This window comes from Micromesistius poutassou (assembly GCF_964030765.1).
Source record: "Micromesistius poutassou genome assembly, chromosome: 7".
NCBI lineage: Eukaryota > Metazoa > Chordata > Actinopteri > Gadiformes > Gadidae > Micromesistius > Micromesistius poutassou.
The window spans coordinates 10811992-10832259 of NC_140277.1; the positions used below are offsets into that span (position 1 = coordinate 10811992).

Sequence of the window (20268 nt, forward strand, 5' to 3'; positions counted from 1 at the left end):
ACATGGCCACATTCTCCCCAGGTAACCCACAGCTGGTCCTAGCGGGAGCTCGACATCTCCAGGATTTCAGTGGTAGTAAATGGCTGTTTGTTTCCATGGTTCTTTAGGGTTCTTTTAGAGTAAGTAGTCTGCTGTCAAGGGCCTACCCCGCAGGCAGCAGTCTTTCATATGAACTTCCTTGAATCCTTCTTGTTGGCTTCCTATAGTCCTTCTTGTTGGCTTCCTATAGTCCTTCTTGTTGGCTTCCTATAGTCCTTCTTGTTGAATTCCTGCAATCCTTCTTGTTGACTTCTTGTAGTCTTTCTTTCTTCCTGTACTCTTTCTACAAGAAGACGGCAGTGACTTACTGTAGTTTTATTGTATACGACGTCATGTAGTTCTTCCTTACTTCTTTTCCTCTGCCTGTTGCCCTCCTGTCGTCTACCTGTTGGTCTTCAGGCTCTCACGAGGAGGAGAGATGAGGAATGTTCCCTCAGTGTTCTTACTGTCACACACCGATGACGACTTCATGCAGACCCAGTTAAAACACAAACCCCAACCCAAGCACATGTGTATTCATAGAGGGAGAGGAAAAACCCCCAGCCAGCACACGATCAGGCTGACGCACTGTTGAATCTGTCCTCACATAGACTCTCTCCCCCCCGAAGGGAGTTGCTGCCGGCCTGTCATTGAGCTGTCTGGATGTCATATGAAGTATAGATATAAATATTTATGCAGCCTTTTTACTCTGTTCAAGTACCTACCACTGTGTGCAGTGTAGCTAGAACTGGCTACCATTCGCATTCTTCGCATTCGACGTTCACAGTGCACGTGGAGACTAGCCGGCGCGCTCACAGAAATTCCTTTGTGGCTGAATAAACCTTCAGCGGCTGACAAGACGGATAGGCAAGAAGCTGGACAGTCAGATTGAGGCATGTTGTCGTTCAATTGCAAGTTCAGTTGGTTACCTGGGTTCAACAGTTCCAGGAAAACTAGGAGAATGATTGAGAGATAACTGAAATTGTTGCATGCACTTCTAGTTTCTGTCGTTTTCTGTGGCGTTTTCTGTGTGTTGGGTTTATTGTCATTGATGATGGTGATAATGCATTTAGAAAACGCAAACATATCTTACTTATGAGTTATGTTCCTAATGCGTTTGTTCACTGGATTAATGAATAAATTGTACATAATTTTTTCTTTCTTTCTTTTTCTCTTTTTCTCATTTGTCTTCCTTCCTCTCCCCTCCCCTCTCCCCCTCCCCCTTTCCCTCCCCCCCTCTCTCAACCGCTCCCTCCCCCTTCTCCCCCTAGTGGTGTGCCACCTCCCCTGTATAAACGGAGGTAAGTGCAGTGCCAGGGATAAGTGCCAGTGCCCGCCCAACTTCACCGGAAAGTTCTGCCAGGTGGCGGTCCAGGGTGGACAGCACCAGCAGAGCGGTGGCTATGGCCAGACCCACGTGCACGCCACGCACACGCTCCCCCTGACCTACAGCAACGGGCAGAACTCCGGTAAGAGAAGAGGCGGGAAAACTTTTGCACACTGGCCGTCTTGGGGAAAGATGAGGAAATTCTAGTTTCAACCGTTTCCATTTGGACTGAGTGTATTTTATATTGGTATAAAATGTATTCATGTTTTTTTTTTGTGGAAATTATATTTGCTTCTCAGTCATCAAGCAGATCATTTTACCCAAAGTGTCTCACAGGGAATTGTGTTTTTTAACGATACATTAAGGAGCAGGTAAGGGTACACAGGTAAACTTAGGGGACATATCCTGTGATAACACCTTCTTAGGTGGATCATAAGAGAACAGACAGTCTAGCAGCCATGGCTGCACAGCTGTCAGTAAATTGACCAAATAAAATAAAAACACATTATTTTATTAATTCAAAAATTATTTGGTCTAATGATTTGGTGTGTTATTCAAAGCAGTGGTCTGTAATTCTGAAATAACAGTACGCTCAATGTCATAATTGACCAATCAGAACCAAGTACTCAACAAAGCCATGTAATAATGTAAGAAAACACCAAAAACAACAATCCTGATAATAAGCAAATACAATGCTGTGCCTTTGGGCTACTCTATGCTCTGTCCAGTTTTTTTTTACTTTAGCCAAACTTTAACTTTTTTTAATCAATTTTAGACTGCCAATTTTGATTCTTTTCAGTCTCACTCTTGTCGCGTTGATTTTAAAACCCTCTCCTAAATGTCCCGTGGTGCACCCGTTCTCTCCAGTGAAGTTCGGCCCGGGCATCGTCAACATCCACGTGAAGCACCCCCCGGAGGCCTCGGTGCAGATCCACCAGGTGTCCCAGCTGGACGCCCTGGACCAGGCCTCCCCTCAGGCCGGCTCCTCCTCCAGCTTCACCTACCACCACGTGGAGAGCAGCCAGAAGATCCGCCACCATGGCCACAGCGTGGCGTACCCGGCCCAGCACGGCTACCAGGTGCCGCAGGGCTACCAGCCTGTCACCTCCAAGAGCCAGCTGGGCCGCTGCTTCCAGGAGACCCAGGGCAGCCAGGTACTCGAACAGCTAGACAAGCAATTGGCTTTTAAAGTATTATTTCTGAACCAACGGTTCCATATTTATGTATGAAAATAGCAAAACAAAAAGGGGGGGGAATATATTTGAGCAGGAAAGCAGTCCTAATGAGCTATTTGTGTGAGTAACGATGTAAAATAGAACAAATAAAAAAGTAACCATGATTTAGTCTTCAAAGCTAGATCCAGTGAAATATAAATTACTTTTTATTCCTCACCCCATCTGTCAACGCTTCTTTTTGGGGATTGAATGAAACTAATTGGCATTCGCGCCATACTGACGTGTCTGTTCTACTGATCGTAACGCGGTCCCTGGTAATAGGGGATGTTAGAGATACGCAAAGCACATCTAAATCACTCCCATCCACGGAGCCCCCCGCTTATACGGCAGCTTTGCTCAGTTTCTTGTTTAGATCCTGTTTTAAAGGGAGCCTTTTGTGTGCGCTGGGGTGCGCTCGGCCAAGCCTGTCTTTGGAGCCCCGGTACGAACCGGGTCTATTACGGATATCGACGCGTCGCCCTGCTTATCTGTGAGGCATCGGCGGCTCATTTGGTGCACGTTTTACCGCCCGACAGACTGTGTAGCGATAAGCAGTCGGTCGGCCTGCGAGAGGCAGCGAGGGAGATGGAGAGATAGCGGGGAAGAGGGAGGTTTATGTTGCTCTTATCTTTGTGTTTCCACCTGGCCATGTGTGTGTGTGCTGAAGTGTGTCTGTGTTGTGTCTACATTATGTCTGTCTACATTGTGGGTTTCTCTTTAATTATATTTAGTTTAAGGCCAGTATTTTCTCATGTCACTACATGTATTTTATCTTTTCGTTTAATCTTTCTGACTGTCTCCCTTTATTATTTATTCTCGAGGCTGCATCAATAATTTTTTTTCTTTGTCCTGCTGTCTCTCTATCTCTCTCTCTATCTGTCTCTCTCTCTCTCTTTCTCTCTCTCTGTCTCTCTCTGTCTGTCTCTCTTTTAATCTCTCTCTCTCTCTCTCTCTCTCTCTGTCTCTGTCTATGTCGTACCCTCTCTCTTTTTTCTGTGTGTCCATGCTCATGTGTGTCTATGTGTGTCCATGCTTATGTGTGTCTATGTGTGTCTATGTGTGTCCATGCTCATGTGTGTCTATGTGTCCATGTGTGTGTGTCCCTACTAATTGTCTGTGTGTGTTCCTGCCCAGTGTGGGAAGGCTCTGCCGGGCCTCAGTAAGCAGGACGAGTGCTGTGGCTCTGTGGGGACGTCCTGGGGCTTCCACAAGTGCCAGCAGTGTCCCAATAAACCATGTGAGTACCCTGGGAAGACCGCTGGAGGGAAGGGGTTCACTCCTGATCACACATTTCCTCAGTTTGAACCGCTCTGTGAAGAAAAAGCACAGTGGGCTTCTGCGTTTCGTTCTGGGTTTGATCCCCAATTACCTCTGTCTACCTAGGTATCCTTGAGCAAGATGCCCTGACCCCTACCTGCTCCTTAACAACATTTATCTGAAGTCACTGTGAGTCACTTTAGATCAAAGCAGCTGCTCAATGACTGACTGAAATAGTGAAATGTTCCATTCTTTTTCAACTACCCACTCTGAAAAGAGTTTCTTCACACCTTAGACAGTTTAAAGGGATGTAACGGAACGGAACATTTATGATGTAAATGATATCGGTATAACACAGTTTAACATCATGGATATATACAATTGTGAATCTGTGAACCTTCCTCTTTGCAGGAGAGGCTTTCATCTGAACTGGATAGGATAAGGGATAGGGAGAATGTTTTGAAGGGATAGATTATTGTATGTTTTGAAGGAATATGGAGTGTTTTATGAAGGCTCAGAGAGGATTAAAACAGTGGTTTGGGTAGTGTTCCAGGGTTGTTCATTGTTCTGAATATGCTGACTCACCGGGGAAACAATCCTACGTTCCTGGTCTGTTCCTCATCTTGGCAGAACCAATCAGCTAGCTCCAAAACACGGTCCTGTGGGCTTTGTCTTGTTATAATAGAGTGACATTCTTCCCAAAGAATCCCCCTCTCTCTCTCTCTCTCTCTCTCTCTCTCTCTCTCTCTCTCTTCTCTCTCTCTCACTGTTTATTTATATTCCGTCACGGGGCGTCTTTTGTCCATATATGGGTGTAGTGTCGCCAAAACTAAGCCAGACTTATTCGACTACGTCGCTTCTGTGGCTCTAATTTTCAATTTTCTTAACTCATACAGACAAGCTTAACACTGTATACATTCTAGGATACAATGCAAGCGTTATACATTTACATAAATGTCCATATATAGCTGTTTACAAATTTGTGTGGTATAAATGTATAACTACATCATTTTGTAGATGCGTCGTTATTGTTATGTTATACACAAGATGATAATAGTGTTTTTGAAGTGCTATTAGTGTATCAAGTTGGAAGGGGTATTCATCAATATGTTGCAGGCGTGGAAGATATTCTTTCATAAATGAGCCTAGAACTTGACATGGATAATTTATTTCCCATCTATAGTTGTCAATAACGTTCCTTTTACACCCTACTTACATGAACCCATTCTGTGCAAAAATAATTGTAAACAAAGCTCTGAGTACAACCGGAGTGTGTCTTGATATTCCCGGGCATCGAGGCTTCTGTACGTTTCCTCCTGACAAACACTCTCCCACATCTGACCAGAGTCTCCCGGAGACCGGAATGGGTTCCAGATCCATTCCCTGGAATCCCCCAGCCCTCGTCTAAAAACAGTCTCCAAACAGTCTTCAGGCCTTTCTGTCTCGCTGGCTGGCTTCAGCTGGCAGTGCCCAGAATACCTGAGCCAAGACACAGGGCTGAAATGCAGCCTGTTGTGTTCACACGGGGGCAAACTGTCAGACGAATGTCATTCACACGGTTATTTCCGGAAGGAGTTGGTAGGGGGGTGGGGACGGGTGTTTTGGATGACTTCATCGTCGACCTCACCCCCTCAACCCCCGTTTCCTCCCCCTCCCCTCCTCCCCTTGTCTTAACTGTTAGAGGTTGTAACCTAGAGAATTTGACCCGGGTCCCCCCCCCCCCCCCCGCCCTACACTCCATCTCTCCCCTTTATAGATTTATGGCTTTACTCCTCAGACATGAGAGGGGGTGAAAGTATGTGTGTTTGTGTGTTTGAAATCTTGACTCTGTGTTACTGTGTGTGTGTGTGGGTGTGGGTGTGTATACATGCGTGCTCGCAAATCTGTCTGTGCATGTCTGTGTAGTTGCAAGTCTGTGTGCCTGTGACACTGTGAATGTTTGCGTGTGTATGTGTATGCCTGCGTGAGCTTGTCATTCTGTGTGTACGTGTGTATGTGTGTGTGTATGTCTGTGTGTGTGTGCTTGAGAGAATGTGAATCTATGTGTGTGCGTGCATGTAAGCTTGTGAACCTGTGTGTGCGTGCACATGCATATCCATGTGTGTCCGTCAGTGCGTTTGTGAGTGGGGGTCGTGTTACATGAATGCTCCCACAGGAAGTTCATAAGAATCTAATTTGCAGTGCTGAGCTCCAGCCTGCAGGTCTACACACACACACACACACACACACACACATACACACACACACACACACACACACACACACGTAAACACACAAACTCATACACACATTCACACATACACACTAATTCACAATATCAAACACACACACACACACACACACACACACACACACACACACACACACAAGATCAGTATCAAAGCCGCCCACCCTTCACCATACCAAGATCCCCCCCTCCCCCCCACCATTATGTCTTTCTGTACATGGAAGCCGATTGTTGGCTGAGAGCTTTCGCGTTAGCCGCTACTGTTTGTTGTGTGAAGTCCTTTTACTGCATTTCACCTGGGTCTGCTTATGAAATATGGAATTGGATATACATAATGACTTCTTTTTCATAACACTAGTGTTATGGCGCCAGGTTCCCATGACTTTGAGAAAAATAATGATCAGTGTGCTTTAGAAGCACATCAGAAAAAAATACATGACCAAAAACAAGCCTTGAAGCTCAATGGAGTTATAATGGTTTCATTCTTGAGAACATGAACTTGCTAACTTTTCCTGCCTAAAATGTGCTTTCTTCCTCCGAATCCCATAATATACCCAAACTTTTCTCTGTATTATTTCTTTGAGACTTTCGACCGGTCTTCCGTAGGTGCTTCCACAAAGAGTATTGATCCAGAGAAACCTTCTAAAAGGACCCAGCGTTCTCCTAGTGGTTGCTCCCAGGAACGGGGCGTTCAACAGCCCCCATTGTGTCCCAGGGACACCTGTAGACGGTCGTAGGAGATTGGCTTTGCACTCCAACAAACCTTGCCCTGTTCTGTTGGCTCCCGGGTTGAGCAAGCCACCAATCTGCTTCAGGCATGAGCTCCGCCTGGTGCCACCTCGCCGCTGGGCGAGGAATGGGAAAGGAGAGAGAAAAGCCTCTTTAGGGGTCTTTGTCCGTCCCTTGCTGGAGCTCTCGACCAGCTCTCAAGCAGTGACTTGCAGACTCCTGCAGTCGGTACCAGGCCCTGACAGCTGGGGACTGCTGGGTCTGGTACAGGGCAGCTGGGGGTTTAGGATGTGGATTTCAGGGGTTATCCCTGGGTTGCAAATCGGTTCTTTTCCTGGGACAAACAGTGGGATTGTTTCTGATGTTTGCACATTTGCTTCTTAAATTGTCCGTGATTTGGTGTTAGTGACTTAGAAACCTAGAAACGATCTTTAGCGCAAAAAAGTCTAAATATGGTCTATACATAATATGTGGGCTATTTAGGTCATCTTGTGAACGATCTCACTGTTTCTGAGTGAGTTTCGAACAACTTAATATTTTCTCTACAACAGCATCATCATAGCTGAAGGGGGTAGATGTTGCTTCTCCCACCTGAGTTTAACACTTTTAACTTCACTCCTGGTCTGCCTTTGTTCAGAGGTCCCCAGCGGGATCACTTCCTCAATAGGAAGGCATGTGTTTCCTGGTTCGCATTGACGCTTGAGGAAGTCAGGGCTATTAATCCTCCTCTCCATTAGTCTGACAGTTTCCAGTGAAGTCTGAAGTCCCCCTGCTTACAAGCTGGTCCGAATTCTCCTCAAAGCCTGGTTCAGAGTGACCTGAGGGACATAAAGCATTTTTTATCTTGGTTGTGCTGCCTTGGCCAGGAGGTGTGGCATTTGAAGTATGGTTGAATCTAGTTTTTTGGTTTCTTTATAAATCCCCCATTTTTCACATTACAGCCTCAAAGGGCTTCACAGTTCCATGTTTAAATGGATTTTCACCACGTCTCTTATCCTAAACCTTGGATGGACCTTAATCCTTTGTGATGGAGGCTTTTAATGGCTTCAGGTACTGAAACCTTTTCTTTGGTCCAAGGAGCTCTTCTCCAGCCAAGATATTCCCTTATTAAATTACCCGTCATCCCTTTCACTTTGTGATGTATTGTACATCTGATCCAGAAACCAAGTCATGTGATATCACCGGATGGTTGGATTCCAAGGACTCTGAGATTATTTGTGTTTCATTATTAAGTGTTTTGTGAAGTGTGTGCAAGATCAATACCGTCAATCACTGGAGGTACTTACTGTAAGCAGTAATGTTTAATGTTTAATTTAAGACATGGAATCATTTAGCTGACGTAATGGACAGTATTGCTCCATTAAAACAAAAGTATTTGAGTAATATTTTGTGTAGCCATTCAAATATGTAGACAAATTTGCGCTCTGTGTGCTTTGGGCTTTAAAGTAAATATCATACTGTTGTCATTACATGCACGATGCTTTTGTACATACCAATGTAGATTATTATACACTATTTATTGTGGCGCTTGTTCTCCCTCCTGCTCCCCATCCAGCCATCCCTCTCATGGACTGTCCCCCTGGATACAAGCGCATCAACAACTCTCACTGCCAAGGTAAGAGCCTCTTCCCTGATTCCCTTCGGAGGCGTCTTTTGTTTGATTGTTTTCACACATGCTCGGAACACGTGTTTCATAATCCTTTATGGGTTTTACACACAGACTCTTCAGTTCCCTTCTCTGTGTACACATCCAGCACCCTTGTCTCTCCTGCCCATCCCTACCGTTGATCCATCTTTCCATCTCATCTCTGATGACTAAGTCAAGGGCCAGGCAGAACCGAACAGAAACAAAAGTATTCAGACCTGAAATGAGCACAACTCAAAGCAGAGGAAAATCAGAAAATTCAGAGACACACATACTGCATACACACACGCAAATCCAGCAGACAAATGTTCTCTGAGCAGGTTAAAGTAAGGGCAGGGGGCGACAGGAGAAAACAAATTTAGCAGTTTTATTTCAGGGGCTGCAGCTATGTATTACAGTTACAGTTGGAAGGACAGCAGCCTGAATGCACCACTGAGCCACTGTAGAAACATGATACCCATTGTTGCTACTGCTGCAAGCTAACTCTGGTTCGTTAGGTGGTTTTGATTGGATATAGTTTTTGGCTGTAGCGTGGCTCTTCATATTATGTCTGGTATGTTTCTAGATTGTATGTATCAATGTTGTATATTTATACAACATGTTTTATATATTGTTAAATTCCCCAAATTTTCCGTTTCCCGTCAAGAAGTTAGTATATTTTATTATCTCAAATGTTTCAAAGTCATAGCCACTCAGGATTAGCCCAATAGGGTTAAGAAAGACCCAAATAAAAAGGCAAGGCAAGGCAACTTTATTTATATAGCACTTTTCATACACAAGGCAGACTCAAAGTGCTTCACATATAAACATTGTCATACAATAAAAGAAAATAATAGATAAGTAAAAAGTAAAATAGATAGAAAATAAAGGCAAAGTTTAAAAAAAAACATTTTAGAAAGGCAAAGTAAAAAAAAAAGAAGCATTTTAGAAAGTGAGAAAATAAAGGCAAAGTTAGGAATAAAATAAACACAAAACAAGCGTGTTGATTTTGTGTCGGTGGACAGACGTGAATGAGTGCCAGCTCCAGGGGGTGTGTCCTAACGGGGAGTGTCTGAACACGGTGGGCAGCTACCGGTGTCGCTGTAAGGCGGGCTTCATCCCCGATCCCTCCCTCGCCACCTGCATACGTAAGTAGCGTCCTTCACCTGCATCAGATCAGACCTCGATCTCTCCGTCTCTCGCTGTCCTGTTTTCTGCCCCTCTCTCTCTCTCTCTCTCTCTCTCTCTCTCTCTCTCTCTATTTTTGTATTTTTCTTTCTGTCTCCCGTTTTTTATTTGTCTCTTTTTCTCTTTCTCTTTCTCTCCCTCTCTCTTTCTCACCTCCTCTCCCTCTCTCTCTCTATCTATCTATCTGTTCCTCCCTCACTCTCGTTTTCTCCTCTCTTCTTCCACGTGATTGTCGGTCATCCACACTGTGAGAGTCCAGTGGCGTTAAGCCCTCTGTAATCCAACCTGTAATCCTAATCATATCCGCATGCTTTTTCAATAACACGGTTCGTGATATTTCATAAGCCCGACTTTCCCTCTAAAGATGACGGACCTAACCCGCAGGATTATCTGTTTGCGTTTCATGGAGTTCGAGATGTCCCCCCAGTGCTTAGCTAAAACTCAACAGGATGTCCGCTCATGCTACTTGAGGTCTGCCGATGAGCGATGACATGTGCGCCTATCCCAGGAAACCCTTGAAACGGCATGTTCCAGAGCATGATGTGTGAATTTGACGTCCGGCAGACCATACTCCCACCCCTTCCTTCCCCCAGGCCTACCACCCCTTACACCAAGCACTGTAGTGGAACGCAGAATGTCCCCCCCAAACCGGCAAATCTCTGTTTATGTACCTCCCGGGTTTTTTGTTGAACGAGAGAGTTATAGATTCAACATGCTGAGGGGAGGAAGGGAGAGAGTGAGGGAGGGAGGAAATATGTGCAATGAAACGGAGAGATTTACAATTTCAGATATACCAACTTTGTTTAACCACTAGTCTGGACAAAGTTTGATTGTGTGTGAGAAGGTGGAGTGCTTGAGTGTGTTTGTTTGTTAGTGTGGTTGTGTGTGTGTCTGTCTCTAAGTGTGTGTGTAAAAATGTAATAAAGTGAAACATCTGTCGATGGACAGAGTCACGCAGCACCCGGGAGTGAGGCTGGCTGGTTCATAAACCTCAACAATTTCACAACACAGAATCTCTGCTTTTACTTTTTCTACAAACAGACATTTATTTAATGACCCCCCAACCACACACATACACATAAATATATACACAAAGACACACACATACATGCATACACACAAGCATGCACACCTAGACACAGCCACATATGCATATATAGAAAAGCACACACACACACACACACACACAGTATAAATCTGTATTATGGCAACTTGGTGTCTGCATGTAATCTGCCAAGGGCTTCTCTTCAGCTCAATGATATCTTAGGACAGGCTTCAACAAGCCCCGCCTCTCTCCAACCTTTGATTTGTTCTCCCCTTTTTTGTGGTGAAGTAAAGACCTGACTTTCTCCAGAAAAACAGCTCACTGAACTTATGGTAATTGCCATAACTATAAAATGGTCAGATTATGAAGCGTTGCCCACACAGGGTTTTGGCAGGGAGCTGGCCGGTTACTGTGTTGTGGTTTTCCATCGTCTGCTTGGGTCTGGGCTCTGGGTTTCCAGTACCTGTGTGCACACTATGAGCAACAGTAGAGGAACACAGACCAAGGACGCTGCGTGTTAGCATGGTGCTGGTAGCTTGCTGGGTGTTTGCATGGCTTAGGCTAGCCTATGCTACTAGCATGCAGGGCGTTATTATGACACCAGGTTAGCCTGCCCTGGAGGCATTCTGTGTGTTAGCAAGCCTCTAGTTTAGCCTGCACTGGTAGCATCCTGGGCATTAGCATGCATGCTGCATTTTATATAGCATGAGGCATTTGCATGAAACCCTGACGTGTTCGATTTTCTTTCCACAAACCTATACTTAAAACCTTCTGTCAGTCCATAGGCCTATGCTGTTTTTTGCTTTCACTCGTACTATATACTTTAATATAGGTGCGACCATGTGGAAATATGCTAGATGGGGTTTTCTGTCGCTTAGAATTCATATTGATAATGCATATGTGGGGATATACACAAACATATATATACAGGGTATTTTTATTACCAGTTTGTTGTTTTAGCAATGTACATACTTGCCAACCTCCAGACCTCAGAACTATGGAGGATTTTCCAAACCAAGATGAGGGCGTATGAAAACGAAATAACATGGCAAGCAACAGTCGGCCAGCACAGCCTTCATGAGGTCACTTCAATCGGAGGACTGCAGCTAGCCAATCATAATGTGACCGCAAGATACTGAGGATCATGGCCTTCTCCATTTGGCCTCTTAAGGCATCAAGGGCCTGACGAGTGGCCAACCACCACAATGTTTTTAGAAGGAACTATTGGATAACAGATCAAGTGAGATAGGGCGTATTCTGGACCCCTGGGGTATTGAGAAGCCCTTCTGGGTGAATCTGGAGGGTTGACAAGTATGTGGTTAGAGATGTGGTTGCGTGTTGGGTTTGGGTCGTTCTGCTGGGTGGGGAATGTGTGTCGGTGGTTTCCAGAGCTTCTACGGTGAAGGGGCGCTTGATTTGTCCTCCTGTCTGTTTTCTCCCCCTTTTCCCCTATATTTTTGTTTTCCTGTTTGTCACCTGCACTCTGGCGCTCCTCCCCTGCATCCCCCCCCCCCTCCATGTTCACCTCACCTCCACCCTTGTCCTGCTCCTCCTCTTCCACCCCCTCCCCATCCCGCCTCTCCTCATCTTCCTCCTCCTCCTCCACCTCTCCTTCCTCCACCTCTCCTCCTCCACCTCTCCTCCTCCACCTCCTCTACCACCTCCTCTCCCTGCTCCTCCTCCTCCACCTCTACCACCTCCTCTCCCTCCTCCTCCACCTCCTCATCTTCCTCCACCACCTCCACCACCTGCCTCTGCAGCCTACACAGCCGTCCAGGAGGAGAAAGGGGCATGCTACCGCTTGGTCACCACTGGGAGGCAGTGTTTGCACCCGGTCTCGGCCCAGCTGAGCAAACAGCTGTGCTGCTGCAGCGTGGGAAAGGCCTGGGGTCCGCGCTGTGACCCCTGCCCCCTCCCTGGAACAGGTAAGGTTCCCCACCTTCACGTCCCCCCCAGAGGGTCCCACTGTAGCCAAGATGACCTGGTAGTAAGTATGCGGGCGGAAAGGATCGTCAACGCAAAGAATGGCGAACACGAACAAGGGGCCTGTGTTAAAGAAACCCGGGTAGGACCCATAGTCCTCTTCCTGTATCACCCCCCACACTTCCTGTCTGCATGTGGTCCCCTGCTTTGCTAGTACAGTAGTTGCTTTTAGATGCATTACAGGTGGCTACCACAACAACAACCACCTTTGTCCGGTCGTTTTCTCCCCCTTATCACTTTCGGTCAACATGTCTGTGTCTTGGTTCTGGGCTCCTTTTGGGTTTCGGTCTTTCTCAATTTCCACGTTTTTTTGACTGTGATAGCCAGCTGCTCCGCACAGCAACAAAGAGGCAGTGTTTGCGTGGTGTGTTTATATGGTACACCTTGTTAACAAGGGACCTTCCGTCAGGCCAACAAAATCAAGTGTTGGAACGCGGCTGTGTCCTGTCTCTCCCTGGGCCTGAGTTTCACAGAGCCCTCCAGGACTCATTGGCTGGACTCTGAGAGGAAATATAAAATACTCCTCTTAACATCCTCTGGATCTACCGTGTGTTCATGGTTAAGTAGTGTATTGTAAGTATTTACAAACAGCTTGTTAAAGCAGAAACCTTCCTTTGGTGTCAGATACTTGAGGGGAACATTTTTTTGGTAGAATAACAGGGCAATGTATTATTACAAAAGGGCATCGTATGAAATTGGACACTTTTGATGAAGACCTAAATCTCTACTACTCCAGATCTAAGTTAGCGCTGTCAAACGTGAAGCCACTACCATGCAGAATACGCTCTAACGTAACACATGGTTTATCTCGTGGTCTGGTCTTCTCTCATGTCTGTCATCTTGTAGCCAAGTTCAAAGACATATGTCCCGGTGGGATGGGCTACACTGTGCTGCCCAAGCCGCCCGTCAACAAACCCATCATCACCTACCAGGAACCTGTGGTCACGCCCCCGCCACGCCCACTGCCCACGCCCGAGAAACCAGTGGAAGCCTTCGGGGAAACAGACGAGCCAATACCAGGTGAGGCTGAACCATTGTTTAGCAGAGCTCCAACTAGACATGTACAATTGGTATTTTAAAGAGGGGTGTGCAAAATGGATAATTGTGAAGGCCAATCATGCTTGTTGATGCGAGATTTGAGATTTTCTCAGATCCTTATTCATCTAGATCCTTCTTAATGAGTTCATTAATGAGAATTAAGTGTTAAGAGGAGTCAGGAAAAAACGGTGATTCTCCAACAGCACTAGAAGGAAAAGCTAGAAGGAACACAAACTTTCAGCAGGGCCCGCGAAGCGATTTCCTCCGGCCACTCCTCCATTCAGGGCCCTGGAGGACAGCTGTGGAATTCTAATCTACGATGAACATGCAGTTCAAAGGAAAGACCTCGGCCAGAAATGATGAGAGGCACAATGAGTCGTTTCTCCGGGGTGTGTCAGGAAGGAGCTGAATGTAAATCGGGATGTCGTTGTCACGTTGGCCTTGCCTCGGAGATGAATTCAGCGACGCCCTGTGTGATTGTAAGGTAGCTGGCGGTAGCGGCCCACTAATTGCCTTAGTTATTTTTCCCACACGATTGATGGATGACACCGTGTCAGTCTGCTGATAACATAACAACAGGAGCAAGCTGCATTTAATCAATAACAGCCCTAAGGTGACCCCTTTCAGTATAACATGTCTCCCTGTTGTAGTTGACTACAAAGATGAGGGTGTTCATGTCACTTCAATGCAACTATGCTCACTACTCTAGACACTAGACAGAGTAAAAACCTATGGGGAGAAACAAGCTATGTGTATGTGTGTGTGCGTGTGTGCGTATGTGTGTGTGTGTGTTAACTCTGTACCTGTACTACCTGTACTCTGTATCTGTACGTCTGTGTGTGTGTGTGTGCGTTTGTGCACATTTGTTTGTCTGTGGGTGTTTGTGTGTGTTTATATGCATACATTTAGTCCAGTGTTGCATTTGTCTGTGTATGTGTGTGACGTGTGTGTGTGTGTGTGTGTGACGTGTGTGTGTGTGTGTGTGTGTGTGTGTGTGTGTGACGTGCATGCCCACCGCGGGGTACAGCTAGGTCCTCCTCTTATGGGTTAGAATTCAGGGCATGCTTGGCAGCCGGTCGGCAGAGAGAGAAGCTGGCAGAGTGTCTATCCCAACCCATGGTCCAAAACGGCCGCTAAGCTGCTGTGGAACAACGTGTTACCGAGGGGTAAGGAACCGTGGAGGACAGAGGAGACAGGGGCCTGTCAGACAGCCCCTCACCCAGGCTGTGTAGCTCCCTATTGGACACCAACCGGCGGCTAATGTGGCTCTCGTCACCAAGACAGGTTGGCACCTCTTCCAGGCAAGCCGAGAGCCAGAGTTGCGGTAGATGTGTGGCGGTGGAGGTGGGCTTTGGGGATAATAACATCGTCTATAATCATTTTCTTGGTTGTCATTGTTTTTTGGTCACTAACAAAACATTGTGATATTAAAGATGTTATCATACCACTTAAAGAGGTAATAAATTGAATCAAACCACAGCTTAAGCCGGAAACACAGTTTTCTGACATCACTGAAGTGACTGATCTGTCGTGTTAGAATCTGACCTTTGACCTGTGTTGCAACAGACATGCAAGTAGATTCATGTGCTTGGTAACTTTTCACTTTTTGTCCTCCTGATAGTGCTCAGAAGAGACAGAAGCTATTTCAATCTTACTGAACAGTCGTACATTATTACATGATATATCTCCCTTTATATAAATATTTATATAAACTTGTTTCCTTTCTTTCTATTTGGTTAGTAGCTACACCTACAGATGATCAGGTAGGATGTCATTCCAATGCCGTTTCCATTTATTAATGATTCAAAACCATTGCATGCACGAAAATGTGCGCGCTACATGCCAATGGTGGCATCTCTGCATGAGGTCAGCAGTCTGACAGCATGACCATGGGCAGTATAACAAGCTACGTGCTTCGTCAAATTAGCCTCTCGGACTATACCTGTCTGCTTCACGGCGCCTCTTCATCAACAAAATCTAACTTGGATAGCAGAGTGCAATACTCCCTGCTTCCACTGAAAAACCTGATTGTAATTTATTTTACAAAATGGCGTTCGATTCATATCTATTGCTTTCTTGCTGATTTCATCAAAAACATCCAAGGTTCCCGCTCTACAAGTTTCAATCTTTTCCTCTGATTCACCAGGCAATTCGGTCTTGCTTTGTTATCAAATAATTTCCTTATTATTTCATCCCACTTTTCTTTTTCAAATTCTACCAAGCTGCCATGCTAGCTTAACGCTAATAAGCTTATGTCTACGGCGACCGTTTCGCATGGCGTCAGCAGTGCCGCTCATTGCCGAAGCTCCTAAGGGTTATAGCCCTTGTATGTTACACAAAGCGTCGTACACGTTGACGTACTGACCTGTTGCTCTTCTGTGGGTTCATGTTGTTGTGTGTCTTCTTGTTGTTGAAGAAGCTGCTAGTTCCTGGGGTTAGTGATAGGACATTAGTTGACCCCATCCAACCTCAGCTCTCGCCTGGTGTGTTCACTGTCAAGATGGAGACTGCCTACCCAGGTGTCCTTCTAACTCCTCTCCTCTACAAACATTAATTCAATGTTTACTGTGTCAGTCGTAAATACATGAACGTCGTCTGCATATACAAAAAAAAAATTGGAATTTGTACAAATGATGTAATTTAATTATTCTTCGTTTTTTTCCCGTTGGTTCGACGTTCACGTTGGGTATCATCATGTGGTTAAATGGAAAAATGTACAGCATATCCTTTGTGTAATTGTCTGTTCTGCCAATCTTTCCTGGGTCTCTTCCTTTCTGGTTCCTTCGACTCCCACAGAGGTGTATGAGAGGAGTTCTCCTCCCGCCCCGGTGGAGCTGCTGCCATCCAACGCAGGCCAGGACATCGCTCCTACGCAGTCAGCAGGTGAGAGAAAGACCTGGTCCTCCTCCTATAGAACTGTCTTGTTTGTCTTCCCCGGTCCTTCATAACAGGTATAAGGCCCATGATCAGTGTCCGCATTTGGCACCAGTGCTAGGTTTGGAGTGATTGCTAGTTGGATTTAGAGTTGCTAGGTCGTGCTCTGCTGTCTCTACTTAAGGTAATCAATGAGTTGTGTTGCCTGTGGCATGATACCGGGTTGTTTTTGCAAGAGGTTGCATTCCTTTTCTAAATGTACTTTGGTGTCAACAACATAAATCTTAGTAGTCCTTATGGCAGTAGTCCATAAGGCCAATGTTGGTCAATGGGATGTTTCAAAGAAGGACAAAAACAGCTCTTATCTGACAAATAAAACAGTGGGAGCTTGTATCCATGGACTGTGATTGGTGATGGTTTGAGAGGTCAGAGAAAATATTTTTACTTTGAGCCTGGTGAAAATAGGAGGAACAGTCAGTTGGGCCACGGGAGAAATAGGGACAAAAAGAGAGCAGGGCATAGAGACAGAAGGGAGAGCGAAAGGGTGAAAGAGAGCGACAAATGGAGAGAGGGAGAGAGAGAGAGAAGGAAATGCAAGAGAGCTGTGATGGCAGGACCTCTGCTACCATAGTTGGGCAGACTGACAAAACCACAGTGGATATTTGGTAATTCTCGCTCGGCGAATGTCCATAACCTCAGGCTGCTTTCAGTGTGTGGTTGTGTGGTTGTGTGTGTGTGTGTGTGTGTGTGTGTGTGTGTGTGTGTGTGTATGCGCGTGGTTGTTTTATTTTTATTAAACCCAAACCTTAAAACATTTATTTCTTTCTATTATTGAATTTCAAGAAAGAGCAACTCTGACTTCTTTGAAAGTTAGCACTGGAAGATAAGTGCTGAATTACTACTACTATTTATTATTATTACTTCTACTTCTAGTACTACTCCTATTTAGTCACTTAGCATTGATTTTACCCCAAGAGTCTCATGTCACATGTCATTAAGGAGCAGGTAGGGGGTTAAGGGCTGTCTTGCTCAATGATGGCTGTAGGTAGACTGAGGACATTGGCGTGGGGGGGAGTCAACACCCTAACCACTAGACAATTCTGCACTTGTGAATTTTCTGTCCAAGTTCACAGAGCTTCGAAAGAAAATGTGGTCAAAGAAAAGCTAAATAGATGATGAGATTTTTTGTCGGGGCGCCCCACAGCCCTATAGCCCCTACATCAGGGGGTCCTTAAACCATGCATGGGTTGTTTTGTGGTCCAGAGGTGAACGAGTGCGTGGTGAGCCCTCGTATCTGTGGCAAGGGCATCTGCTACAACCTGGTGGAAGGCTACACCTGCCATTGCAACGAGGGCCACCGCCTGGACACCAGCCGCACCACCTGCGTAGGTAAGTTGGTCGCGCCGAATCAATCACTCATTCACCTGCCAGATCAATACATGATGTTCCTCCCGACGTGAAGTGGTGGAGGGAGGAGCTACTGGTCTGGTTGATTTGGTCCAGGGTCTGGTTATAATCAGGGGTCTTTTTAGACCAGTCCCCAACCCTGCCTGTGTAAAAATGGAGGCGCAAAGGTCAAATTGAATCTGACGTCATCGTTGTACTGCTGAAAAATCAAAAACATTTTTATTGAGATTGTGTGTTGTTTGTTTTGTCTGTGTGTGTGCATGTATGTCCAGATGTAGATGAGTGCGTGGAGAATCCCTCTCTGTGCTCCAGGGGGCGCTGCAGGAACACGCCCGGCAGCTTCCTGTGTGTCTGCCAATCAGGGTTCACCACCGACGAGGAGGGCACCGCCTGCATCGGTACACACAAACAAACAAACAAACAAACACACAAACATACAAAAACATGCATGATACCCTGTGATGCCTACTAAACTATTATTCAGAGTCTGTGTCGGACACTGTGCTAAAAGTATAGCACAGTGGCTTGCGGACCACCCCCCCCCCCCCCCCCCCCCCCCACTAGCACCATTTCAGTGGGGAGGGGGGACCATTACTGTCCAGTCTGTGTTTACGTGCAATAGGAACCCCCACCCCACCCCCCCCCCTTCGCTCCCCACACACACACACACACACACACACACACACACACACACACAGAAATGCCAGTGGAGAAGCAGTGATGAAAACATGTGATTTTGTGAGACAAAATATATATTTATGGCATTGACAGATAAAATAACAAGGTTTTATTTATGATTTCCCTGGTTGTCTGTTTCCACTTTTATCAGATTTATATTCCGGCGTGTATGCTGGGATGTTATCTATTATTAAGACTAGCGGCCTATCATGCCAAGGTGAAGAGGGAGGAATATTCGGATATGTTATGAAATATTGAAACCACGTAGCTGCTCCAGCAGGTCAACGAAAAGCCAACCAAACTAAACTTGAGCGGCAGCAAAACTTTTTTAACCTTTGACCCCGCCTGCACTGCGCATCAGGAATGAGAGAACTCGATCGTGAAACATAAAAAACAAACAGCCAACAATAATTTCCAGGAATCAGTTTGTGTTCCATGTGTTTCACATCTGGAATGAGATGAATGCTTTTCACTTATCACCCCGGTCGTTCCAGTAAACTTTTGCAATGCCCGGGCGTTCCAGACTGATGTGTAATCTCTGCGGTGTAGAAATAAAAAGTCATGAATGCGGTTAACTACTATGGGTTTCTCTTCATCACTCAGGTCGTCCTGACACGAAAGTTAAAATAAGGATAAAACTTTGTACAGAAAATATATCTATATACACATCAAGAGTAGCACTAATCTAAATGTTAAAATGCATTATTTATTAATTGATTGTTTTTTATTTCATGTAGATGTAAGTCAGTATAGGGTTAGTATTTGTAGCTTTCTATGTAAGTGCGGTATGACAGTGTGTGACCTGTGTGTATTCAGACGTGGACGAGTGCCAGACGCCCAACCTGTGTCCGGACGGGGAGACCTGTTTCAACACCCAAGGGTCCTTCTTCTGCCGGGGTTGTGAGAGAGGGTTCAGACTTACCTCCACCGGAGCCTGTGCAGGTACTGCACCAGACCTATCCCATTATCACACTTAGGAAGGAGCCTGACAAATACAGTTCAGTTTGTAATATTATAATAATTATAATAATCAAATTAATAGTAGTAGAAGACATCGAGGGAGAAGTTTGGCTACCAATGTAATTTGTAGTTGTTCATATGCGTCATATAAGTAGGATTGTTGTATATTGCTCTTTCTAACTCGTTTCTGACTGGCTGGTACCTATTTGTTATTATCCTTAACTTGGTTTAGCTTTGTGTTTAATTTAATTTAGGATTTAGTTTCGTTTTTTTTGTGTTAAGCTAAGTGTGCTTAACACAAAACCTTTAGTGTTTAGCCAAGTGTTGAGTTTATTGTTGTTTCTTGTTCACTTAAGAATTTTCCAAAATCACTCCAGCATAGCAAAATAACAATGTATACCTGCTTAAACAGCACTTTTAGCAGGAAACACTATGAGCTGTCTCATTACAGCCTGTTATCCAAGCTGGAGTAAATAACATCAGTGTATTTGACAGAACCTTCCCCTCCTGTTTCCTCACCAGATATTGACGAGTGTGTGAACCGGACGGTGTGTCCATCGGGGATCTGCTTCAACATGCAGGGATCCTACAGGTGTGGCACCTGTCAGCCAGGCCTCCACGGCCGGGGGGGGCAGTGTGAGGGTAGGTGGCCCCAGCTGTGTGTGTGTGTGTGTGTGTGTGTGTGTGTGTGTGTGTGTT

The 20268-nt window shown here is 45.5% G+C and overlaps 1 protein-coding gene across 5 annotated transcripts in view; it reads left to right on the forward strand.

Moving 5' to 3' along the window:
- ltbp1 (latent transforming growth factor beta binding protein 1) overlaps positions 1–20268 on the forward strand; it is a 70735-nt gene that overhangs the window by 34676 nt on the left and 15791 nt on the right. Inside the window, exons 6-19 of one of the 5 annotated variants that reach the window (XM_084470838.1) lie at positions 1290–1487; positions 2213–2499; positions 3694–3796; positions 8328–8387; positions 9422–9544; positions 12390–12554; positions 13459–13632; positions 15391–15413; positions 16067–16169; positions 16447–16533; positions 17788–17913; positions 18204–18329; positions 19426–19551; positions 20092–20211. In XM_084470838.1, coding sequence (XP_084326964.1) covers positions 1290–1487; positions 2213–2499; positions 3694–3796; positions 8328–8387; positions 9422–9544; positions 12390–12554; positions 13459–13632; positions 15391–15413; positions 16067–16169; positions 16447–16533; positions 17788–17913; positions 18204–18329; positions 19426–19551; positions 20092–20211 — 1821 coding nt within the window. The remainder of the gene's footprint in view (positions 1–1289; positions 1488–2212; positions 2500–3693; positions 3797–8327; positions 8388–9421; positions 9545–12389; positions 12555–13458; positions 13633–15390; positions 15414–16066; positions 16170–16446; positions 16534–17787; positions 17914–18203; positions 18330–19425; positions 19552–20091; positions 20212–20268) is intronic. The other 4 variants (XM_084470839.1, XM_084470840.1, XM_084470841.1 and 1 more) reach the window with 4 other exon arrangements.